The sequence below is a fragment of the Harpia harpyja genome, chromosome 16 (assembly GCF_026419915.1).
Source record: "Harpia harpyja isolate bHarHar1 chromosome 16, bHarHar1 primary haplotype, whole genome shotgun sequence".
In the NCBI taxonomy this organism is placed as follows: Eukaryota; Metazoa; Chordata; class Aves; order Accipitriformes; family Accipitridae; genus Harpia; species Harpia harpyja.
The window spans coordinates 17,824,677-17,844,526 of NC_068955.1; the positions used below are offsets into that span (position 1 = coordinate 17,824,677).

The 19,850-nt window shown below is 37.4% G+C and overlaps 1 protein-coding gene across 4 annotated transcripts in view; it reads right to left on the reverse strand.

Annotated features, from left to right (window-relative positions):
• OTOG (otogelin) overlaps positions 1-19,850 on the reverse strand; it is a 120,162-nt gene that overhangs the window by 38,403 nt on the left and 61,909 nt on the right. For all 4 annotated transcript variants that reach the window (XR_008238711.1, XM_052811048.1, XM_052811047.1 and 1 more), the window contains exons 25-33: positions 15,975-16,113; positions 15,588-15,722; positions 14,375-14,521; positions 13,604-13,723; positions 12,639-12,755; positions 10,036-10,192; positions 8,964-8,990; positions 6,002-6,169; positions 3,547-3,825 (exon numbers count right to left, since the gene is read on the reverse strand). Coding sequence is in view for 3 of the 4 variants with exons in the window: in XM_052811048.1 (XP_052667008.1) it covers positions 3,547-3,825; positions 6,002-6,169; positions 8,964-8,990; positions 10,036-10,192; positions 12,639-12,755; positions 13,604-13,723; positions 14,375-14,521; positions 15,588-15,722; positions 15,975-16,113 (1,289 nt within the window). In the remaining variant the exon portion in view is untranslated. The remainder of the gene's footprint in view (positions 1-3,546; positions 3,826-6,001; positions 6,170-8,963; positions 8,991-10,035; positions 10,193-12,638; positions 12,756-13,603; positions 13,724-14,374; positions 14,522-15,587; positions 15,723-15,974; positions 16,114-19,850) is intronic.

The following is a 19,850-nucleotide window of genomic DNA, read 5'->3' on the forward strand; positions in this document are numbered from 1 at the left end:
TTATCCAGTCCCAGGCCCTATGGCATGATCTTTTGGACTGACAAAGCATGTGAGCTCAAATTAAACTGAAGAGCAACTCATTAGAAGTAAAATAGGACATTCTAGAAAATTAGTTCTACTGATGGAAATGGATAAGAGTAAGTTGACGTTAAAATAGTCAATGATATCACTTAAGATGCAAGATGCTTTTGTAAAAACATGTTTTTCATTAAAATTAATTTCATTTTCAGTTTGTACTGTTTCTGAATGTGTTTCAGTTAATTAACATACAAACATTAAAAGCAAACAAAAATGCCCTGTATCAAACTTAAACATTGATAGACACCTCTGTGCAGTGAGCATATACCTAGTACATCTTGAGACAAATTTTAGCTGAAAATTCTCTCTAAGACAGTCCTTATATTTACAGCAAGTTAGCTGTTAAAGCACACAACTAACCTTATTAAGAACTTTGCTGCAGAATATATACAGGGCAAGTCACATTTTTATAATATGTACAAAATTAACTCACAGTAATCTTAAAAAAGTAAAGCAGATTATGATAATTCTATGAAAGGTAAAAGGTAACTAGCTTGAGCACATTATTTTAAAAAAGGGTAAGAAAACTACAGCTATATCCGTAAAAAGGTCATCAATTCCCTACATCCACTAATTTCCCAACAATTTCAAATATGAATTGATCGCTCTTACATGACACTTCTGTGCTTCTCCATCTGGTAAGACTAAGTGTATTCTTTCTTTTGACTGAATACATACCAATCCAATGACGGTAAAAATTCCTGCATAAAATGCAAAATGTATTTTCTTGTAAGTATAGTCTAGATATTCAAATTCAGATATCAACTCAAAACCTCAAACGTTTGTGGGAACAGGACAGCAGACAAATCTAAGTATAATGAAGATAACCCAATTTAAAAGCTGAAGTGACTTCTCATGGAAAATAATTCACTGTGTTAGCCCATCATATCTGTGCAATTTATAGTCAAAGTATTTCAATGTGACAATATTTATTGCTATGAAACTGGAAAAAGTGACTCGTCAGATGACTTTAAACAAACATGTATCTATTGCTGTGGTGATCGGGTCATTTAAAATTCCTCCTTTTGAATGTGCGTCACAAAGCATGAAGAAGTCTCATGAGGAACTTTCTGGCCAAGAGGATTTACTGGGTCTATTATTCTGCTCCCGATATTTATCCTCCGATTTCGCAGGAATATCTGTTCCCGGTTCAAGAGTTTCTGATCTAATATGCAAAGCATTTACAATAGTCAGCAGGAAACTCAATACACTTTTGCCTGTGCACTCTGGAGCTGGTGTAACTTTTCCATTAACTTAAACAAATGCTGCTGTATTTTTAGACCATGTAATTACCCTACATCAGCAGGCTGGCCCTTGTGAAAGTACACTGGAGAAAGATTCGAGCCCCATGTTTCTCTGCTTATAAAACTCTGAAACCCAAGCCCTCGGATGTGGTGATTAATGAAATGCCTCTTGATCATTTGATCTGATCCCACTTGCTGAGGTGAATTGTTTTAGTTTTCCATTGGCATAGATAGGATTTTTTGGTATAATGGCTGGAGGGTAAAGACTTCACACTTGAAAAGACAGACCCCTCTGTGTTAACGGATGACCACTAAGAGTTGGAACATGTTTTAACCTTCTTCATTCCTCCCTCAGAGATAAAAGACTAAGGAGATTTTTTTGTTATGTCCAAAAAAAGTTCCTTGCTTGAAACGCTGTATGAACATCCTGGTAATAGCATTAGCTCTGTAATTCTGCTGTTCAAAAACCTCAACAGCTCTGTGATTACAAGCACTTGTCAAGAGGCAACAGGCATTTGGCAATGACAAAATCTGTCATTTTTTCTGAAGTTGGAGTGTGCCAGTCAACAGCTGCATTAGGCTGTCAGCATAATGCACCGCAAAACATCAGCAGATTCACAATGCCACCATTAACACTTTAATTCAATGTTTTGATAACAAGAAGCTCCACGAGGCATACAGTTGGCCTCTTCTGTCACAGAAGTCAGTGCCTGCTTCAGATTTGTCTGTGCTGAGATTCAATATGGTCACCATAAAACATGCCCAGGCCATGCTTCATTTGTTACAATATTTCATTTTCTTTCTTTGCTTGTATAACAAATCTCGGTTTCAGAGAATAAAGAACTGATTTTAAAAAATGGTATTGCCAGGAATACCTATTAAAATACTTCTGCTACCCCAATAAACAAATTACTAATGCAGTTAAAATTACAGCACAATAAAAAGCTTTAGAACATAAAAATAAACACTTGTAGTGATTTTGGAATTTTATATACCACACAACGGCCAGTGGTTTCAGCAAGTAGTAGTTGTCACTGAAGTTCATAAATAAAGTCATATGAATGCTTTTGATGTATCTGATGTGTCCAGACAAGCAGACACTAAAGCAAATGATGGTTTCATGAATAATCTGCTTTGCTTTACTTCATAGGCTAATATAACTCCTGCACCTTCTTCTTGACCCGTAAGGCCACCTTCATTTCAGGGCACGGTTCCTGAGTGTTTAAGAATATGTGAGAACAGCTATTCTTATTATTTCTTTTCCTTACTAATCTAAAAAAGAGTGAGCTTAACTGATCAGTGATTTTTTCAATGTGTGTTTTGTCATCAGTTCTTGTCGGAGCAACTTCTGGATCCAGCTCCTATGAAGGGTCCTAAGAATATCTCCTACATTTCTGATCCTTATGTCTCAGTGGAATGCGACTACTATTAGAGGAATGGGAATCTCTCAAGTAGTTAGAAACACTCTCACAGCAGTCTACGTTGTGTATGCAAGAGCTGTAGCTGTCCAAGAAACATTACAGAAACAGACATCTAGATCCCCAAGAAGAGGCATATATCTCCAGTTAGATGATGCCTGAAACACTAGGGGATAACATCCCAAAAGGCAGAGCAGAGCCTCTGTGAGTGGGCACATGGATAAATGTCAAGGTGTTTTTCAGGGGAAACTCAAGGTTTGAGAGGTGTAATCTAGAGGCAAGGTCCTTTGCACTGAATGGCATAACCTCTGAGGAGGCAAAAAAGCTCACAATGAGAATGCACTGTACAGAAAACTCTCTCTTGGCAGCAATCGGATGGAAAGGAGGGGAAAATGTCATCCACAGACCTTAGCTTTTAGAGATGCACTCAGTCTTTTTCTATTCCCTTCATGAATCCATTATTCATCAGTATGATTTTTCTACTCCTGAAGAATTTCTTCACCACCTAGAAAGCAAGTATTGCCCAGAAACTACACATTGGGCTATGTATTTCCAAAACCAGTTGGCAAATATAGCAAAGTTGTGTGTTAGGCTATTTAGTGGCTTTTGACAAGAAAACAGAATCTCATGCTCAATACAAAGCTCAGGGAAGATTTTGAGCCTGCATACCACAGACTACCCACAGCTCCCAGTGATGCAGGGGAGAAGTAAGCAATATCATCACCTCTGAAAATATCAATACCATTTAGCCTATATTTTCACAGGGAGCAAACTGCTGTTCATAAAATGCAACTTTAATTACCTACCTACAAGTTTAAAAAGTGTCGACAGTCTGAACTCCTCTGAATGATGGTACTTCAAAAGCTCAACTGAAGAGGCTGAAATGTGAATGAAGTATCCTGGTTTTGCAAATGACTCAAAGGAACTGTATCCTGAAACCCATGTATTCTTGTGAATGACAAATGTAGATCTGTTGTGAAATGCTTCTCTTTTTTCCCATTTAGAAAGAACAAGAGTATTATTGGAGGCCAACTGAAGAAAATAGTTTGGTCTCTCAGCTGTTTCAAATGAAACCAAGTTGGAATCTGAAAAAAACACACAGAACTCATTTACTTGCTGATGTATGCATATGCATTTATATGCATAATAAACTAAACTCATTCTGATGTACTGATATTAGTAGCATGAGCAATGAAGGCTGACTTTGGCCTTATCAGTGAAAATAGCCTGAATCTGGTAACAAAATATACTATATATGGATTTCAGAGTGCTAGATTCTGATAGATATTTAGTTTTCCAAATAACCTACAGATACGAGCAGATTAAGACACTTGCCCACACCAGGATAAAGGAATATAGCACCGCAGTCAAGCAGAACTTGAGTTTACAGCCTTCACTAAGCCATTTATTTAATAAAAATTTAAACTTCTTCAACTAGCTTTACAAGTAACATTTGCCATCAGGAATTCATAGCTTAAGAGCTCAGCCTTTCATTAAAAATAAATTACAAAAATGTATTTTGCATTCAGTTTACAGCTTTATGTCTTAACTTCTAAGCAAGCAGCTCTCTAGCCCTTCCCCTAAGAATGTTAACAGCAAAGTTTGTTTTCTGGCAAATGTACCCACATGATACCTTACCCTGAAAACAGTACTGCTTATTTCAAGCAAGCCTCTGTACAACCACTCGCAGTGTGGCAGATCTTGAGCCTCTTACAGGCATCTGTTGCTCACAGAATTACTTCATTCTATTTTGCTGTAAACTCTGCTATTCTCTTGAAAATAGCCATTAAACTACTGTAAAATCAATTAACCCTCCAGGCCTGGGTAGTATTTCTTGAAAAAAAGAATGCATAGGAAACAAATGATGTCTATTAAACAGATATGCTATCACATTCTGGTATAACACTTCTGGAAAACCAACTTGTTTCCTGAGCATAAAAACTTCAATTAATCTGAAAAACATAGTGGCACTTGCGAATATCCTTTTATTAATTGTCTGTGGCAAGTACCTACTTGATAAGTAACAACAGACATGTTGTTACTGCACACAAATGAGCGTGATTTGTAATACCTGCCATATGGCCAATCAGTACATCAATGCCCAGAACTTTCCATTGTCCATGATTTGTCTGAAACTGATGAAACACATCCATTTCTCTGAGGTACCAAAGAACCAAGAACACAGATATATAATGAAAACATGGATATTAAAAATATCATAACAATTGTATAAACTCCTCCTGTATAAACTCCTCCATGGCCAAATGATGAAATGCCATTCATTCAAATTGGACTATAAGGCACAAATTCCATTTGGCAGGTTAAATTCTGAGCAAGAGATTTTTATATGGGAATAGAACAGTAGGACTGACCTTCCCTTTCCAAACCTAAATTGAACGCACTGTACAAGTGTCTCAAAAGTATGACTAATAAAAGAAATCTGGCCCTGGATATTCTGTTACATGAGTTCTTGTGTCAGTTCTACAGACGGCAGTATTACCAATCAAATGCTTGTCATTTTTTCAACTGACCCATATCTCTTCTTTGATTACACAAAGACAGCCACCTTCAGGCTGTCCAAAGAGCTACTCAGGGGACTCTGGGCAGTGAAACTGTACTGAGACTCAAGTGGGCATTAAATGTTCCGTGGGCATTCAAATCATGTATGCAGACAACTCTAGCATTTAATCAATGTCACAAAGTGCTGAATATATTCTTGTAAGCTTTCTCCACCTGTCTGAAGGTGTGCAAAACCTTTTTTGTCTGCTGAATAAGCAACACATTCCTTCAGTAGAAACTTAAGTTGGGACCTGAAGGAGACAAATTTGCAGTATACACCCTTACACAGCTCAGGTTAGTGCCAATGGGCAGACAATGAGTGATGGTGGCAAAGCAAGTGAATTAGGGAGTACTTTTATTGTATCATTTCTCTCCCATTCTTTCCTGTGTCCCAGTTCTGCCAGAGAACTGGTGGAGGGAGCTACACATATCTGGAGCACTGGGCTACAACACTGGTTTGGTGCTTCTGAAGGTTAGGATGGGGGGCGCTTTTGTTTTTCAACTAAAAGTATTTGTTTATAAAGCTACAATCATGTAATTAAAACCAACCAAATGAAAGTTTTGGCAGACAACATTAAGGTGCACAATCAGCTGACAGATAAAAAAAAAATTTTGACCCAGGTCTATTCTTAAAGGTAGGCTCGTATTCAAGGGCAGAATTTGCTCTGCCTTATTTAAGCCTCTATGATACAGTGACTTTACCATGTGCTTTGGGTTTATAAAGTCCTGAAGTCAGCATAAAGCTCACTGCATGTCCAGGAACAATATCTTCTTCTCTCACTGGGAAAACACCACCGTCCACCAGTTTCACTGCCATTACAAATTCTCCATCCAAATAGCTAACCAGTTTGTATGGGCCCTTTCCCAGAACTGTTGAGAAAAAAGTCAGAATTACCTTTCATATCAAGAGCTCTGAATATTACGATACAGCACAAAGAAAAACACATCCCTCCACTCTGAAAATAGTGCTATGTGTCATGCACTAAACTGTAATGACAACCAAAACAAAGCCAAACTCTTTTAGAAAATACATGTTCTGAAAACTGTCCAAAATATCTAGTTTCAAATTTCAAGATTCAAGATTAGCTTCTCCTTTTCCTCCCTCTCATTCACTTCAGTTTTGTAGTCACTTTATTAAAGTCAGCTGACTGCTCAGTTATTTGATTTAGAAGTAAACAGTGTTCTATGGACCACCCTGGGAGCCTCTAATTGTTTATTTGTATGGCTGAACTGATTATACACTTCCTACTATTCGTCAAAACCTCTTTTATTAGTGTCCAAAGTATGAGGCATTTTGCAGGGAACAAAAGTTTGTTGTCATCAAGTATGGAAGAACTCCTTGAACAGTGTAGATACAAATGTAACCACTGGGAAGTGAGACAGGAAGAAATCAGCATCATAAGCAAAGCAATGGTCATATTTTATCTTTAAGTAAAAAAAGCCAAAAGCATGTGAAGTTACCATTCGCAAATCTTAAATGTCATACCTCTTCACTTAGTTTCGATTTCACTGTAGGAAAGTATTTTAAAGTTTATTTTAAAATGTTATTTGAAATTATTTTTGTAAATTTCTCTGTTAAAACTAAGCATTTTAGACCACACATGAGCAATTCACCTCACTATCATTTTATCTACAAGCCAGGACATGGCAAGCATCTAAGGTAAAAGTGTCCCAGAACTTCTCAGCTGATACTTGCAGCTAATACCATTGACCCTTAAAATCTGTTCCAACAGGTTAAAAGTTTGGACTGCAATTTGCAGCCTGCCCTCATATTCTGGTTCTCCCTAATCTTAAAATTTATTAAGATTTGAAATCCTAAGGAGGCTGCACTGCAACCAGAGTTTTAGATTCTAATGGTATAAATAGGTGGCCAGTTAGGACACAAGCCCATGCCTATCTAGTCATGTACAGTGATACCTGGTTACCTTCAGTGCAGGGAGTTGAAAAACATTTTAAAAATTACTTAAAACATCTAGTGTTCTGGAAATGTTATTATATGTTTAGGTCTCATATCTCAGCCCCACCCAAAACTTGAGAAACCGCAGCTACCAGCTGAGAATTTCCCCTTACCAGAGACAAAAAGCTTCTGCTCCTGCCTCTAGTAGGACTGCAACTATTTCACTCTGGATTCATGACAAAGTTGCATAGACAAAACCTCTCTCTGGTCTATGACAGTTTCTTAACCTTCTTGTCTCCAAAACTAAGTATTCTGGGGAGCACTACTATACTTGAGGTAGAGAAGAAAATCTTCAGCTTAGAGATTATTTTCTTCCCCATTGGCAGCTCTGAAACATCCTATGTTGAATACCGATGAGCTGGATTAGCAAACAGTAGAAAGATACGAAGTGAGAAGTATATGATAACCATGTTTATTACAAGCTGGTCACATGCACAACTCTCCACTATTTCAACTAATTTCTGTCAGTGAGAACTCAGTAACAAGTAAAACTAATAACAAACTTTAAAAGTATATGTTATCATCCAAATTCACTCCACTACTACCACAGATGTTAGAGGCACTGCACTTTCAATTTGTTACAACCGCAGTAAGATTATCCAGTATCAGACTGTGTTTCATTTATAAAACAACACAAACCAAAAAGGAAATGTAAAACTGCAATCACCTCTTGTATTCAACTGGACTTTATTTAAATTAATTTAAAGGCTTAAGCAGTGATTTAGATAAAAATCCACTTCATTAGCAATCTGACCCCACTCAAAATCTTTTCAGCAGCCAGCGTATCAGAACATGTACATTTCTTGGCTGTATTGTTTGGGCCTGCCACGTTGCACAAGTCTCTTCTAATTTAAACTTGGTCCCTTCTCAGAGGTCTTTCTGGGGGTGAGCTGCTGCAATATGGAGTCTAACAGAAGACCAAAATATCACGAATCATCTGGATAGGCAGGCTTCTATCTGAGCTTGATAAAGAGTTATAGAATAAATAGCAGGAGTCCTGACCATTCCTCTCATCAGGCTGGCTTGCAGGGCTTGTATGCATGCCATGTCTAACCATGCAGACACTCACAAGATAACTTTGAAATAGTCTGAATATGGATGCCAGTGTTAACACAGCAGTACAGCACCCAGTGCAGATTCAAGGTTTACTCTAGCACCTTGTACAAGTTTTGCACCTCTCTCTGAGAGCCATTCTAATGCAGCAGCAATGCTTGTCACTCAGGAACTTAAAGCTAGGTCAAACATACCTAAATGGAGAGTTATTCCCCATCTGGGCACAAAAAGTTGAAATATCTGTATAGCTAGCTCCCTCTGGAGGCTGCACAGGAGATCATGATTGGTTTAACAGACACACTGGGTATCTAGTTTTGAACTGCAGTATACCTTAAACAAGTAGTGCCACTAGTACTATTGGATAGAATAGTCTTATTAACTACTTAATGATTTAACTGTTTAATCACGATCCATAAATGCAAAGAAAATGAGTGAAACACGTATTCTTGGGAAAAAGCCAGGAATTAAAAAGATTATGAAATGAAAAGCCTTTGAAAAAGCAAAATAAACTAGTAAAACAGAATCTTGACTATTTAAGTAACATATCATTTACGACTGTTTTCATTAACACAATTATTTTTATACAAAGTACTAAGACTTATATAAAGAAATCAAAGATTCTATTGACATTTTATCAGCTCCTTTAGGACTTACCTTTGTTGAAATATTCACAATCATAAGCTAAAAAATAAAAAGAAAAGAAATGCAGTTGCAAGTATTCTGCAGATAAACAGGTTTTCTACTAGCCTTTACGATTAAGGGGTAAGCCAAATGCTTGGCCAAGTTAGATCATACACAAAACATTTATTAAAAAAATTATTGCCAAATATTTACATTACTGCTTTAAATAAAATACTAATTTAAACTACACTGACTTAAATAAAATACTGTTTTCTAGCAGGAAATACTAAGCTTACATACCTACAGCTGTCTCTTTGTGACCTCTAGTGGTTAAGACTAAGCTTTGCTGTCTTTCCATGGTCACTTCAAAGCACGTGTACCATTTCTATCAAAAATTTGGAGTAACCCTCTCGCTCTATGGCAAATTTCCTGCATGACTTTGAACAAGCTGCATACTTTCTCTGTGCAACTGTGAAGTTAGAAAAATGCTTGTTTCCTTCCGTTCTTTCTATCTTGCACTTTTTTATCACATCTTTGGGGAAATAACTGTCTCCTGTTAGGCATTTGCACTAGGTGCCATAGAAAAAGCCCTCAGATTTTTTTACAACTTCTAAGCACTGTTGAATAGGGATACTAAGGTAATGACAAAGTCCTGCTTAAAAACCTACTTGTTTTTCTTCAGAAGACCTTTATATTTCACACTTGCTCTGGGGGCAGCAGTAAGGCACCTATATTTCCTAGACCCTGTTAAGAACTGAAGACTTCCTGAAGATGGAAATTACTTGAGCTGTTAACTTTGTAACTTTGGTTTGAGGGATGCATGCCATATGCTAATATAGACTTCCCATGACTTTTCATTTCACATCATAGGACAAGGAATTAAAAATAGAAGTGTACCACCCACAAATATGGAAAGAAGCATGTAATCCAGCTAGACCAAAATGAACACGGAGGGCAGTGAGACGCATCCACTCATCTTCCCACCAGTGTGGCTTAGTGATTCAATTCATGGCCCCAGGCAATTTAATGTGATTGATTTTTCAGGTCTGGGTCTTATGAATGCAGACAGCAGCAGCCACTGGCAACACTAGTTAAGTAAACTTACGACACACTCTAGGGGACCTCCAGTCTACAGCAACTCCATGCTGGCAGCACTGATGGGCATATGCTGATACACTTGTACAGAAACACTCACAGTCACCTCCTTGGTTACAACCACATGTATCTGTCAAGCAGTTGGAGTAAAACCAGGTGACGTCAATCTGGAAATACAAATACCACTTATCAAAATATTCATATAGACATTGGCAACAATCACCTCTATACAAAAAGCTGTGACTCTTTCAAAATCTAATATATAAGACTTTGAAGTAATAAAGATTTTAATTTAAATGTTTCCCGAGACACAAGAAAAACAGTTTATTAGAACACATAAAATCTTACACAGTACTCAGTGGCACAATTAAGTCAATGACCCATTAAGAACATGCACACTAAGATGTTGATGTGAGCTTGTGTTTTGTATGGTCTTGTAATATTTAAACCATAATAAACTACAAAGAAACTTACAAAATAAGAGAAACTGTCTCTAAACTGATCACAAATCAATAAACATCAGAAGTGTTATGAAAGTGAGATATACATAAAATGCAGGAAATAATAAAGTAGATGGATAACTCTTCATGTGAGAGTGGTTCATTCTCTTCATATTCTAAGACATTTTCACAGGCGAATTTGTGATTTTTCCCTTAAATTATTTTGAAGTCTTAAGTGACAACATTTCAAAGAAAACTGTCAATGCTGATTTGCTTATTGAATTGTTACACATTCTACATGAATTTGCACTTGAGTAATACTTACACACTTTTGAGGAATGTAGTTGCTACCTATGTTATACAGTGGATGTTACATTAATACGACTTTAACAGCAGCTTCCCCTTTCTTCCAAAATAATATAAAAAGCAACCCTGCAAGATTCCTGGTTGTCTTTCATATGAAATCTCCTCTCTCCCTAGGTATCACTCTGACACTTACACTCTTTAAGCCATGAACACAGTCTCAATACCTGAACATCTTGGGATATGTCATTTTCCATATAAGACCTAGCTCTGGCAATCAGTCCCTCCTCATTTTCCAATTGAACCTGAGCCTGTTGACTGTCAGAACATGTTGTATGGCTCATTTATTTCCTTAGGTGGTTGCCTGAGTGAGGAGATATATGCATTTTTTTCTAGGAATGAGTTCTTCACATCCGATACTGCCTGGAAGAAACTGTCAATTTATTTAAATATGCCTGAAAAATGTGCATGCTATGTAATACATTTGAGCAAAATAAAGCAAGTGGTTATGCTTATGCCAATAGTGCTTGGGATAAAAAAAAAAATAACACAAATTAGGTATAATTTTGTCTGCATTAATTACAAAGGGGACTAATAGGACTACCCATGTTACAGAATGCTAAATTGGTGCCAAAGTAGCTTACTATCTAGGTCAGCTAAGTGCAGATAGTCCTTGTAACAGGTCCAGCTAAACATTCACGTTTTAGAATCAGAATAGGTATGGGTTAGACTTTCTTTGTGTTCGCTTTTGCTATAGTAGTCAAATTATTATGTTATGGATGACAAGATGAAGATTTAAAGTGATGCGAGTTGAAGCCAGTTGGCGGCGGGTCACAAGTGGTGCTCCCCAGGGCTCAGTATTGGGGCCAGTTCTGTTTAATATCTTTATTAATGATCTGCACAAGGGGATCAAGTGCGCCCTCAGTAAGTTTGAGGATGACACTGAGTTGGGAGGGAGTGTTGATCTGCTCAAGGGTAGGAAGACTCTACAGCGGGATCTGGACAGGCTGGATTGATGGGCCGAGGCCAATTGTATGAGGTTCAACAAAGGCAAGTGCCGGGTCCTGCACTTGGGTCACAACAACCCCATGCAGTGCTACAGGCTTGGGGAGGAGTGGCTGGAAAGCTGCCTGGCAGAAAAAGACCTTGAGTGCTGGCTGATAGCTGGCTGAATATGAGCCAGCAGTGTGCCCAGGAGGCCAAGAAGACCAACGGCATCCTGGCTTGTATCAGAAATAGTGTGGCCAGCAGGAGCAAGGAAGTGACTGTTCCCCTGTACTCGGCACTGGTGAGGCCGCACCTCAAGTACCGTTTTCAGTTTTGGGCCCCTCACTACAGGAAAGACATTGAGATGCTGGAGCGTGTCCAGAGAAGGGCAACCAAGTTGGTGAGGGGCCTGGAGCACAAGTTTTATAAGGAGCGGCTGAGGGAACTGGGGCTGTTTAGCCTGGAGAAAAGGAGGCTGAGGGGAGACCTTATCGCTCTCTACAACTGCCTGAAAGGAGGTTGTAGTGAGGTGGGTGCTGGTCTCTTCTGTCAGGTGGCTGGAGATAGGACGAGAGGAAATGGCCTCAAGTTGTGCCAGGGGAGGTTTAGATTGGATATTAGGAAAAATTTCTTTACTGAGAGGGTTGTCAGGCATTGGAACAGGCTGCCTGGGGAAGTGGTTGAGTCACCATCCTTGGAGGTATTAAAAAAGCGCGTAGACAAGGCACTTCAGGACACGGTTTAGTCAGCATGGTTGATGGTTGGACTCGACGATATTAAAGGTCTTTTCTAACCTAAATGATTCTATGATTCTATGAAGAGTAAAGTTTCTCTCCAGTGATATGTTCACTTTCACGTCTTTCTATATGTGACTACAACTCACCACTGGATGGCAAGCTTCAAATGCTTCACTTAACAGTATTCCACATTCCTTCTTGGCAAATGGCTCTCTAAGGGGATTCAAACTGCACGGATTTCGAATGTCAGAGCTGTCAACACACTTAATCAGAAAGCAAAATCAAGGTGAGAAACTTGTTTCATAACCACTCTGTGTTTGAACTTGCAAACTATAATTTTGCTTTGTTTTTTTTAAAAAAGAGATGTAAAACATGAAACAAATGCATCATTTATGAAACTAAAGCCAGACTAAGATATGGAATTAAAAGGGGATGATAATCTGCAGAAAAGGAAAAGCACACAATCTGAAGAAATGTTTCATTTGTCTTGAGAGCAGCAGAAAAACACATACGTACATATAGGTCTAAACAGAGCTGCCATGCAGTCCCAATCTGCAGTCCCTACACCTGAATAGCGTAGCTTACATAATAACAAAGTTCACTTGGACAACGTACATTAGAAGTGTCAGAAATCAGACCTTTTTACTCTAACTACTAGGAAGGAACATTTCTATGAACACCACTAGACACATGACATTAAAAAAGTTCAATTTTTAACTTTAGAGCATATGGAAAGAATATTTTTTCTTTTCATTGCTATGGTTTCAGTTAAATATCGCCCAGCTGTGAAAGATCAGCTAAACTGATGACAGTCTAAAGTGAACCCACAATTCTTCCATTATGTAAAAAAAGACTACTATTCAAACAACATCTACAAAAACACTTCTAGATTCAGACCACTGTAAAGCATTTTTCTCTACATTATAGAGCTGTGTAGAAAAAAGGTGATTCTTCTTAATGGATTATGGTATCTGTAAGAACCACTGATATTGCCATTTGCATTGCTGCCTGATTGATACTTCCAGGAATGAATTTCTGATTTAATTCTAGATAAATTATACGATGTAACAGCAAAAAATCTACTAGCAAACACATTCTTTTTACAATGTACCTCTACAGCTGTCCAGCTGTTTCCAAACTCTTGTGAGTTTGTTAATTCAAAATTATCTGGAGTCCTCAATTCATTTACTGTCTTCAAATCAAAATTTCCACATAATCCAGTCAATTTACCCTGGGGAAAAAAGATATATATATATATATATATAAAAACATATTTCCACATGTTACAAAACACTACCAGCCATGACCGTTTTCAAAGCTTGCTTCTTAAGTTCCTGTCTGCAGTTGCTTAATTATAAATTTGTCAGGATTTGATCCTTTTCAGTGAAATTTCAGCCAAAACGGTTCAGCTCTTCGTGATAATAAAGCTATGGAAAATATTTTGACAACATCAATATTATTCCCTTTCAACTAAGTATCCCAAGCCTTTGAGAAAGGAGCTGATCTTTTGTTCAGAGAAGTGACCTGTTTGCTAGCTATGTGCTTTTTAATGCTTCAGCAAAATAACATCTGCTCCAGTCATATAAGGAACAAGTACTGAAGGAGAATGTTGCCTCAAAGATATTTGTTTCTGTTGTTACAGAAGTTAGACAGTAAATAGTGACTAGAAAAAAAAAAGTAAATGAGAATGAATATTTTAATTGACAAGGTAGTTGAATGCTTCTCTCCTTGACTGCCAATGAGTTTCTACATGATTTCTGACACATTGTCTATTCTCTGAATAATGGTAACGTCTTACTTCATAAGACTTTTATAAATACCTCAAAGAAATGGCAATAAGAGTGTTGACTTCCACTTACCTGCCACTGATGACCCATCTTACCTGCCACTGATGACCCATCTGTACATGAACTGTTGTTCTCTGATCCCAAAGAATGGTGATGTGCTCATCAGGAAAATGAACAACAGTGAAAAATCCAGCTTTCCATAACTGTATTTTTTGTAGTTCATCTATGTAACTAGATAAGCTCTGTTCAAAATAAAATAAGGCAGCTTATAATGTAAGTAATGTCTTCACAAAATGTTCACTTGACAGGAAATGAAAAATCTAAATAAAATGAACAAAACGGTTCTCAGACAGAAGTCCAAAAACTGACAGAAGGCCACACAGGGGTAAATGCTTAAACAAAAGCAGTCTCGATTTTGATTGTGAACTGTGTTGTATTTCTATGATTTTCCTGTTTTAAAAGTTGATTTTATATCAAATTCACAGGGTGGGTAACAGTAACTGGAGTGAAGATTAAAATGTTAGTGGTTCATCTAGGAGGTAAAAAAATTAGTCTTAAGGTTCCTGGTGATGGTTTTCACTTAGTTATACACCATTGCATTCAGAAGGTCTTAGCCACGTGGTTTTTTTTTAATATGGATAGGTATAGAGATGTATAGAGCATCTTCCTGAAATAAGGAATTGTCTAAATATGTCCAGAGATTGTGGTCTTATTTACATAAAGCGTTCTTCTCTCCATCCAATAACAATCAGATTCCAAATTATTTGTAACATGGACTAAGATGTCTGGTTTGATTATACGCTACCTCATACAAAGAGACACAACTTCCTTTGTATAGTCAGTCTATAAACTGTAAATAGTACTATTTATACTAAAATTACTAAAAATACTAAATATTTACAGCAATACAGTTTGCAGGTTGGCCAAAACAAAAATGACATTCAGGCTGTGGAGGATATACCAGGGACTGCAATTTATTTTTTACAACTGTTTAGGAATATTCCTGCTATACATTCCAGACCAGACTAAACTCAGTTCTAGTGGAATTAATAGCAAAACTCCCACTGACTTCAAAATATCTGGATTTTTTCCTAAGACACTAAACAGGAATTAAGTGTAAACAAAAGAATTATGATCATTTCATCTAACATTTTTGTGCAATATAGACAAAATTTTGTTTAAGGTTTCCACTGAACAATACAGATGTGATCAGCATTCATGGTAAAGATATTTATGCCTCTACTACTTAGGTACACCCAGAGAAGTACATATACTACCTTTTGATCAGCATTAAAAACTGAAACTTACTGGATTTCCAGTTTCATCATCAAATATTAAAAAAGATTTTCCAACATTAATGAAAATGTTTTTTCTGCAAATTATTCCAGTATTAAAGCAGTTAATATTCTCTATAATAACAGAAAAACTGGTTGAAGAAGTACCCTGAAGAAAAAAAAGAAAAGAAATGGACACTTTAAAATATACTAATATGTGTATTGTTACATAGTTCAATTAGCAGAAAATTCAGTGCATAATTATTATGTTATGTATGATTCAAAGTCTAAGCAACATCAAAGCATAAAAAATAGTATGTAGGATTCAATAAAATGTACAGGTTGGAAATAAGTAGAAGAGTAGTTTTTAACAGGTAGTTTTTAAATCCAGTTTTACAGAGGCTTTACAGAAAAGTCTCACCTTAACTAGGTAAGCCTTACAAGTTCCAACAAAGTCAAATGTTAGTCCATCAAACGTTCTGTAATGCCGATCCCCATATGCAGTACACATTGATGGGCAAGGATGGAAGGTGCATTGAAATGATCCATGCTGGCAAATGCTGAAAAATGTATGACCAATAATGGTAATATCAACTGTAACCACAGACAATATTGCACTGAGAAGCAATAAACCAAAAGCCATGCAAGTATGACAACTATGGACAGAAGCATTTTGAAATGTTAAATAGAAGCAGCATATGTAAATTGATTCTCTGGGAAAAAAAAAAAAAAAAGAGTATATATTGAACTCTCACAGTCTGTGTTTCTTCCTGTTAGAATGTATAGGTTCCAGAACATATAGACACCAAAAGGGCATTTCTTTTGTTGAAACAAGAAAATAAAAACTGCCACCCAAAGTAATACAATTTATTCTCTAGTAACTCCCATCAATAATGTGCAACAAGGATAAAGCTTTCTTTTTCAGCTTCTCACAGAACATTTGTTTCTATACGAGCTGAATCTCAGAATCAACAAGCAATGTGTCCTACTACTACCATCTTTATTCAGTCTCTGCTTGAACGATAATTTCACAGAAGTGCAAAGGAAAAATTTCGGTAGTGCTACTTTGGTGCTTAGGTTCCTTGAAAGAACTGTGGTTTGGGTTGTTGGGCTTTTTTTTTTTTTTTTTTTTTTCAGATGCCTAGGTATTATCATCCCCAAAGCCTAGCCTAACAGTTTAGGGACTTCTGGAATAGTTTGAGTTCTGTCTATGGCCACCTTAAGCATCAAAATGCTTTTGTCACACATACACTAAGTGACTGTTCAGACCTTTCCAAATTACCTTTGCTTTGTAACTGCCTAACAGTGAGGCTTTGTAGCACTGGATACTATGTCTCTTTTTGCACCACCCTGTTGCAATCTAAATAACATTTTCAGAAAGGACATAAGATTTATAAATAATGGATAGAATTTCATTTCCTGTATCCACAAGTCATTTTTACAATTTTATTTTTTATGTTTCTAAATCACCTGGACACTTAAAAAACTTGCCCCAATAAAGACAGCAAAGCTGGTGCCCTGGTATAGCTTTACTACAGGTATATTTTATAAATATAGGTTAAATGAAGTATGTGATGTAATTTCAGCACATATCTAAGTCTATTTTCAAAAATGCTGAATTTTGAATTTCTTAATTAAATTAAATGCTTCATATTTTGCAATTAAAGTATTAATCTGACTTATGGAAATATTTGACAAATCACTCATGTTAGCATCTCATGTACTGAAGCACCAAGCAGGATGAAATTTTTTGTCAGCATAACTTCCTTTTCTGTTCATACTGCTATCATATATGACAGGGTCAGAACACCACTGTTTTCAAAAGAGCAGCAATAATCTAGAAAATCTAGGCAGCTCCAATTATTAGTAGCATTATGTTTTCTTCTGTTCCCTTAGCATGTAACTTGCACCAACCTCGCCTCATTTTCCAGACTTTCCAAGACTCCGCTTATCCCATCATTGATTTGACTCGTTGCTTGTGTTTTGTATAACTACATATATAAATATACTAAGCACACGGCTAAATTAAGTTAAAAGTAGGACATGTGAAAAGGGTTTGCTGTACCAAAGCACAAGTAGATGGTAGTAGGACTCGCCCAGCTAATACTAGTCACCTCAAAGTGGTACCTAAGACAGGAACATAATCAAGTTTATGGAGAGAGAGGCAAATAGAAGAAATTATATTTGGATTGAAAGAATAAGTGCTGCTTCTCATGCTCTCTGTGAGTCATTAGGTTTTAGATTTACTCTTGGCCTAATCAAATCCTCCTCCACATGCTGACCTGTTAAGGGCTTGTGCAGAAACATTTCTTAACATGTGAAAAGTACCGAGCTCCTTTGCATACTTTCTTTTTCAGGAGTTTTAACACATTTACAGTGAGAAGGAAGGGCTTAAGAGGTACAGAATATCTTCAAAATCCTCTGTACCAGTCTTGTTTCATACTAAGTAAACTAACATTTAGTTATCAGAATCCAGAGAGTTCTACTTGGAAAAGCAAACTACTAGTGTCTTCCGAACTTCAGCTACCTTTTTAAAAAAAGTGTTTCCAATAAGTATTTGTTTAAGAACACAGAAAGCCCAATTCAGCAGCCCACAGAGACTAACCAGCATTTGATCAATGGTCTCAACGTATGACAGTAAACCAGCATAGCTAACTGCACCACCCACCTTACCCTGCACAACACAGCACCAAAATGCTGCACTGATACCTTCCGTTAGTGTAATAATCTTTTGTGTTTAATTTCGCCAGCACATGATAACAATTTCAGGCAGTTGCACTGAAAACCAAACTTGGGAAGCCTAGAACCACAGTTCAGTCAGACCCCAGAGCTTGGGCTGAAAGCTCCTGGCACTCCACTGGTAGGTTTGCAAATTTAAGAAATTATTTGCCATTTTACTGTTCAATAGACAAATCAGATTAATAGTTATGTTGCTCATACTACATCAGATATGATTAAGATGATATTTAGTATCAATAAACACTATTTCTGTGCACTAAATAACACTAAAGCCATCATAACTGCTATGAGTGCCTAAGTGAGTTTGTTTGCACAGGCGTATTCTTATGCTTTGCATGAGCAAAAATGCACATTTCCCTTGACTTACTAAATACACCCCTGCATACGCACACAGCATTCTCTAAGACTTTATACACTTTGTATCAAGCAGAGCTTGTTACAGACATCCAATCTTTCAGTGGACAACTGATTGCCAAAAAGCCATTATTACTTGATCTGTCTTTGCTTCTAGATGTGGAAGACTAGAAAAGTCATGACAACTTTAAGAATTTGTACATGAACTAATGGGCCTGGCCTCAGAAAAAAAGAGAGAAGGTTAAATATCCAGTGTCTTTCTGCCTGCACTGCTACTGCCTTTAGTGAAGTCTCATAAAGATTAAATGGGATATAATAGTTCTTTCTGATGCAAGCAGTCCCACACCAGGTCCAATTGGAGAGGCCTTTGGAAATAAGGGTGTGAGTAACCCGGGTCGCTTTACCTGCCTGCCCAGTGGAGATGGCTTGTAAGTCGTTTCACCAGTCGACCAAAGGGCTACAAATATCTTCTAGAGCAGATACTGAGGACCTGACGAGAGGCAGAGGTAGGCAGTCAGCCCAAGGCTGGAGGGGGCAACGACATCCAGACAAGGCAGTGATTAGTGCTGACTGGACAAGCCTTCACTGTACTAGGCTATACTGAGCTGTGCAGGCCAGGAGCAGTAGCTTACCAGGTGACACCAGTTAAATGGTCCTGGTAAGCTAAAAGAAGGGGACAAAAGGAAGGAACTGCTCTGCTGAGAAGCTGGAGGCTACACCACTACCATATTATCTTGATGCTTGACAGTACAGCTGATTTTTCTGAGGCTCTGGTAAGACAAACAGTGCTGCTTAGCGCCAGCTTGCAACATTCAACAGTGCTCAGAGAAGAAAACAGGCAAGGACCATCATGAAACAAGTTTGTTTCAGGATCATGCAGATATGGCATATTTTCACATCTTAGCTCTTGTAAAGCTTACTGAAATGGTAGCGTACCATGTTCTACTGAGAGGGCTCAAGGAAACTTCGCGGAGTAACATAGCTATAGGGTATATGCTGCATTTACAACACTGGATAGTAACAGGAATAAGTTTCTGCATGTATTTGAGTGATCCTATCAACCCTTGTCTATCGGAACACTTCCTTTAAAAGGTGATTGATTCATTGGTTATCTTATCCACACACGCAATTAGCAACCAATTTATCTGTTACTGTGCTCAATATGTGATGTTGCTCCATACCCGTCTTAATTTATCATTGTAGT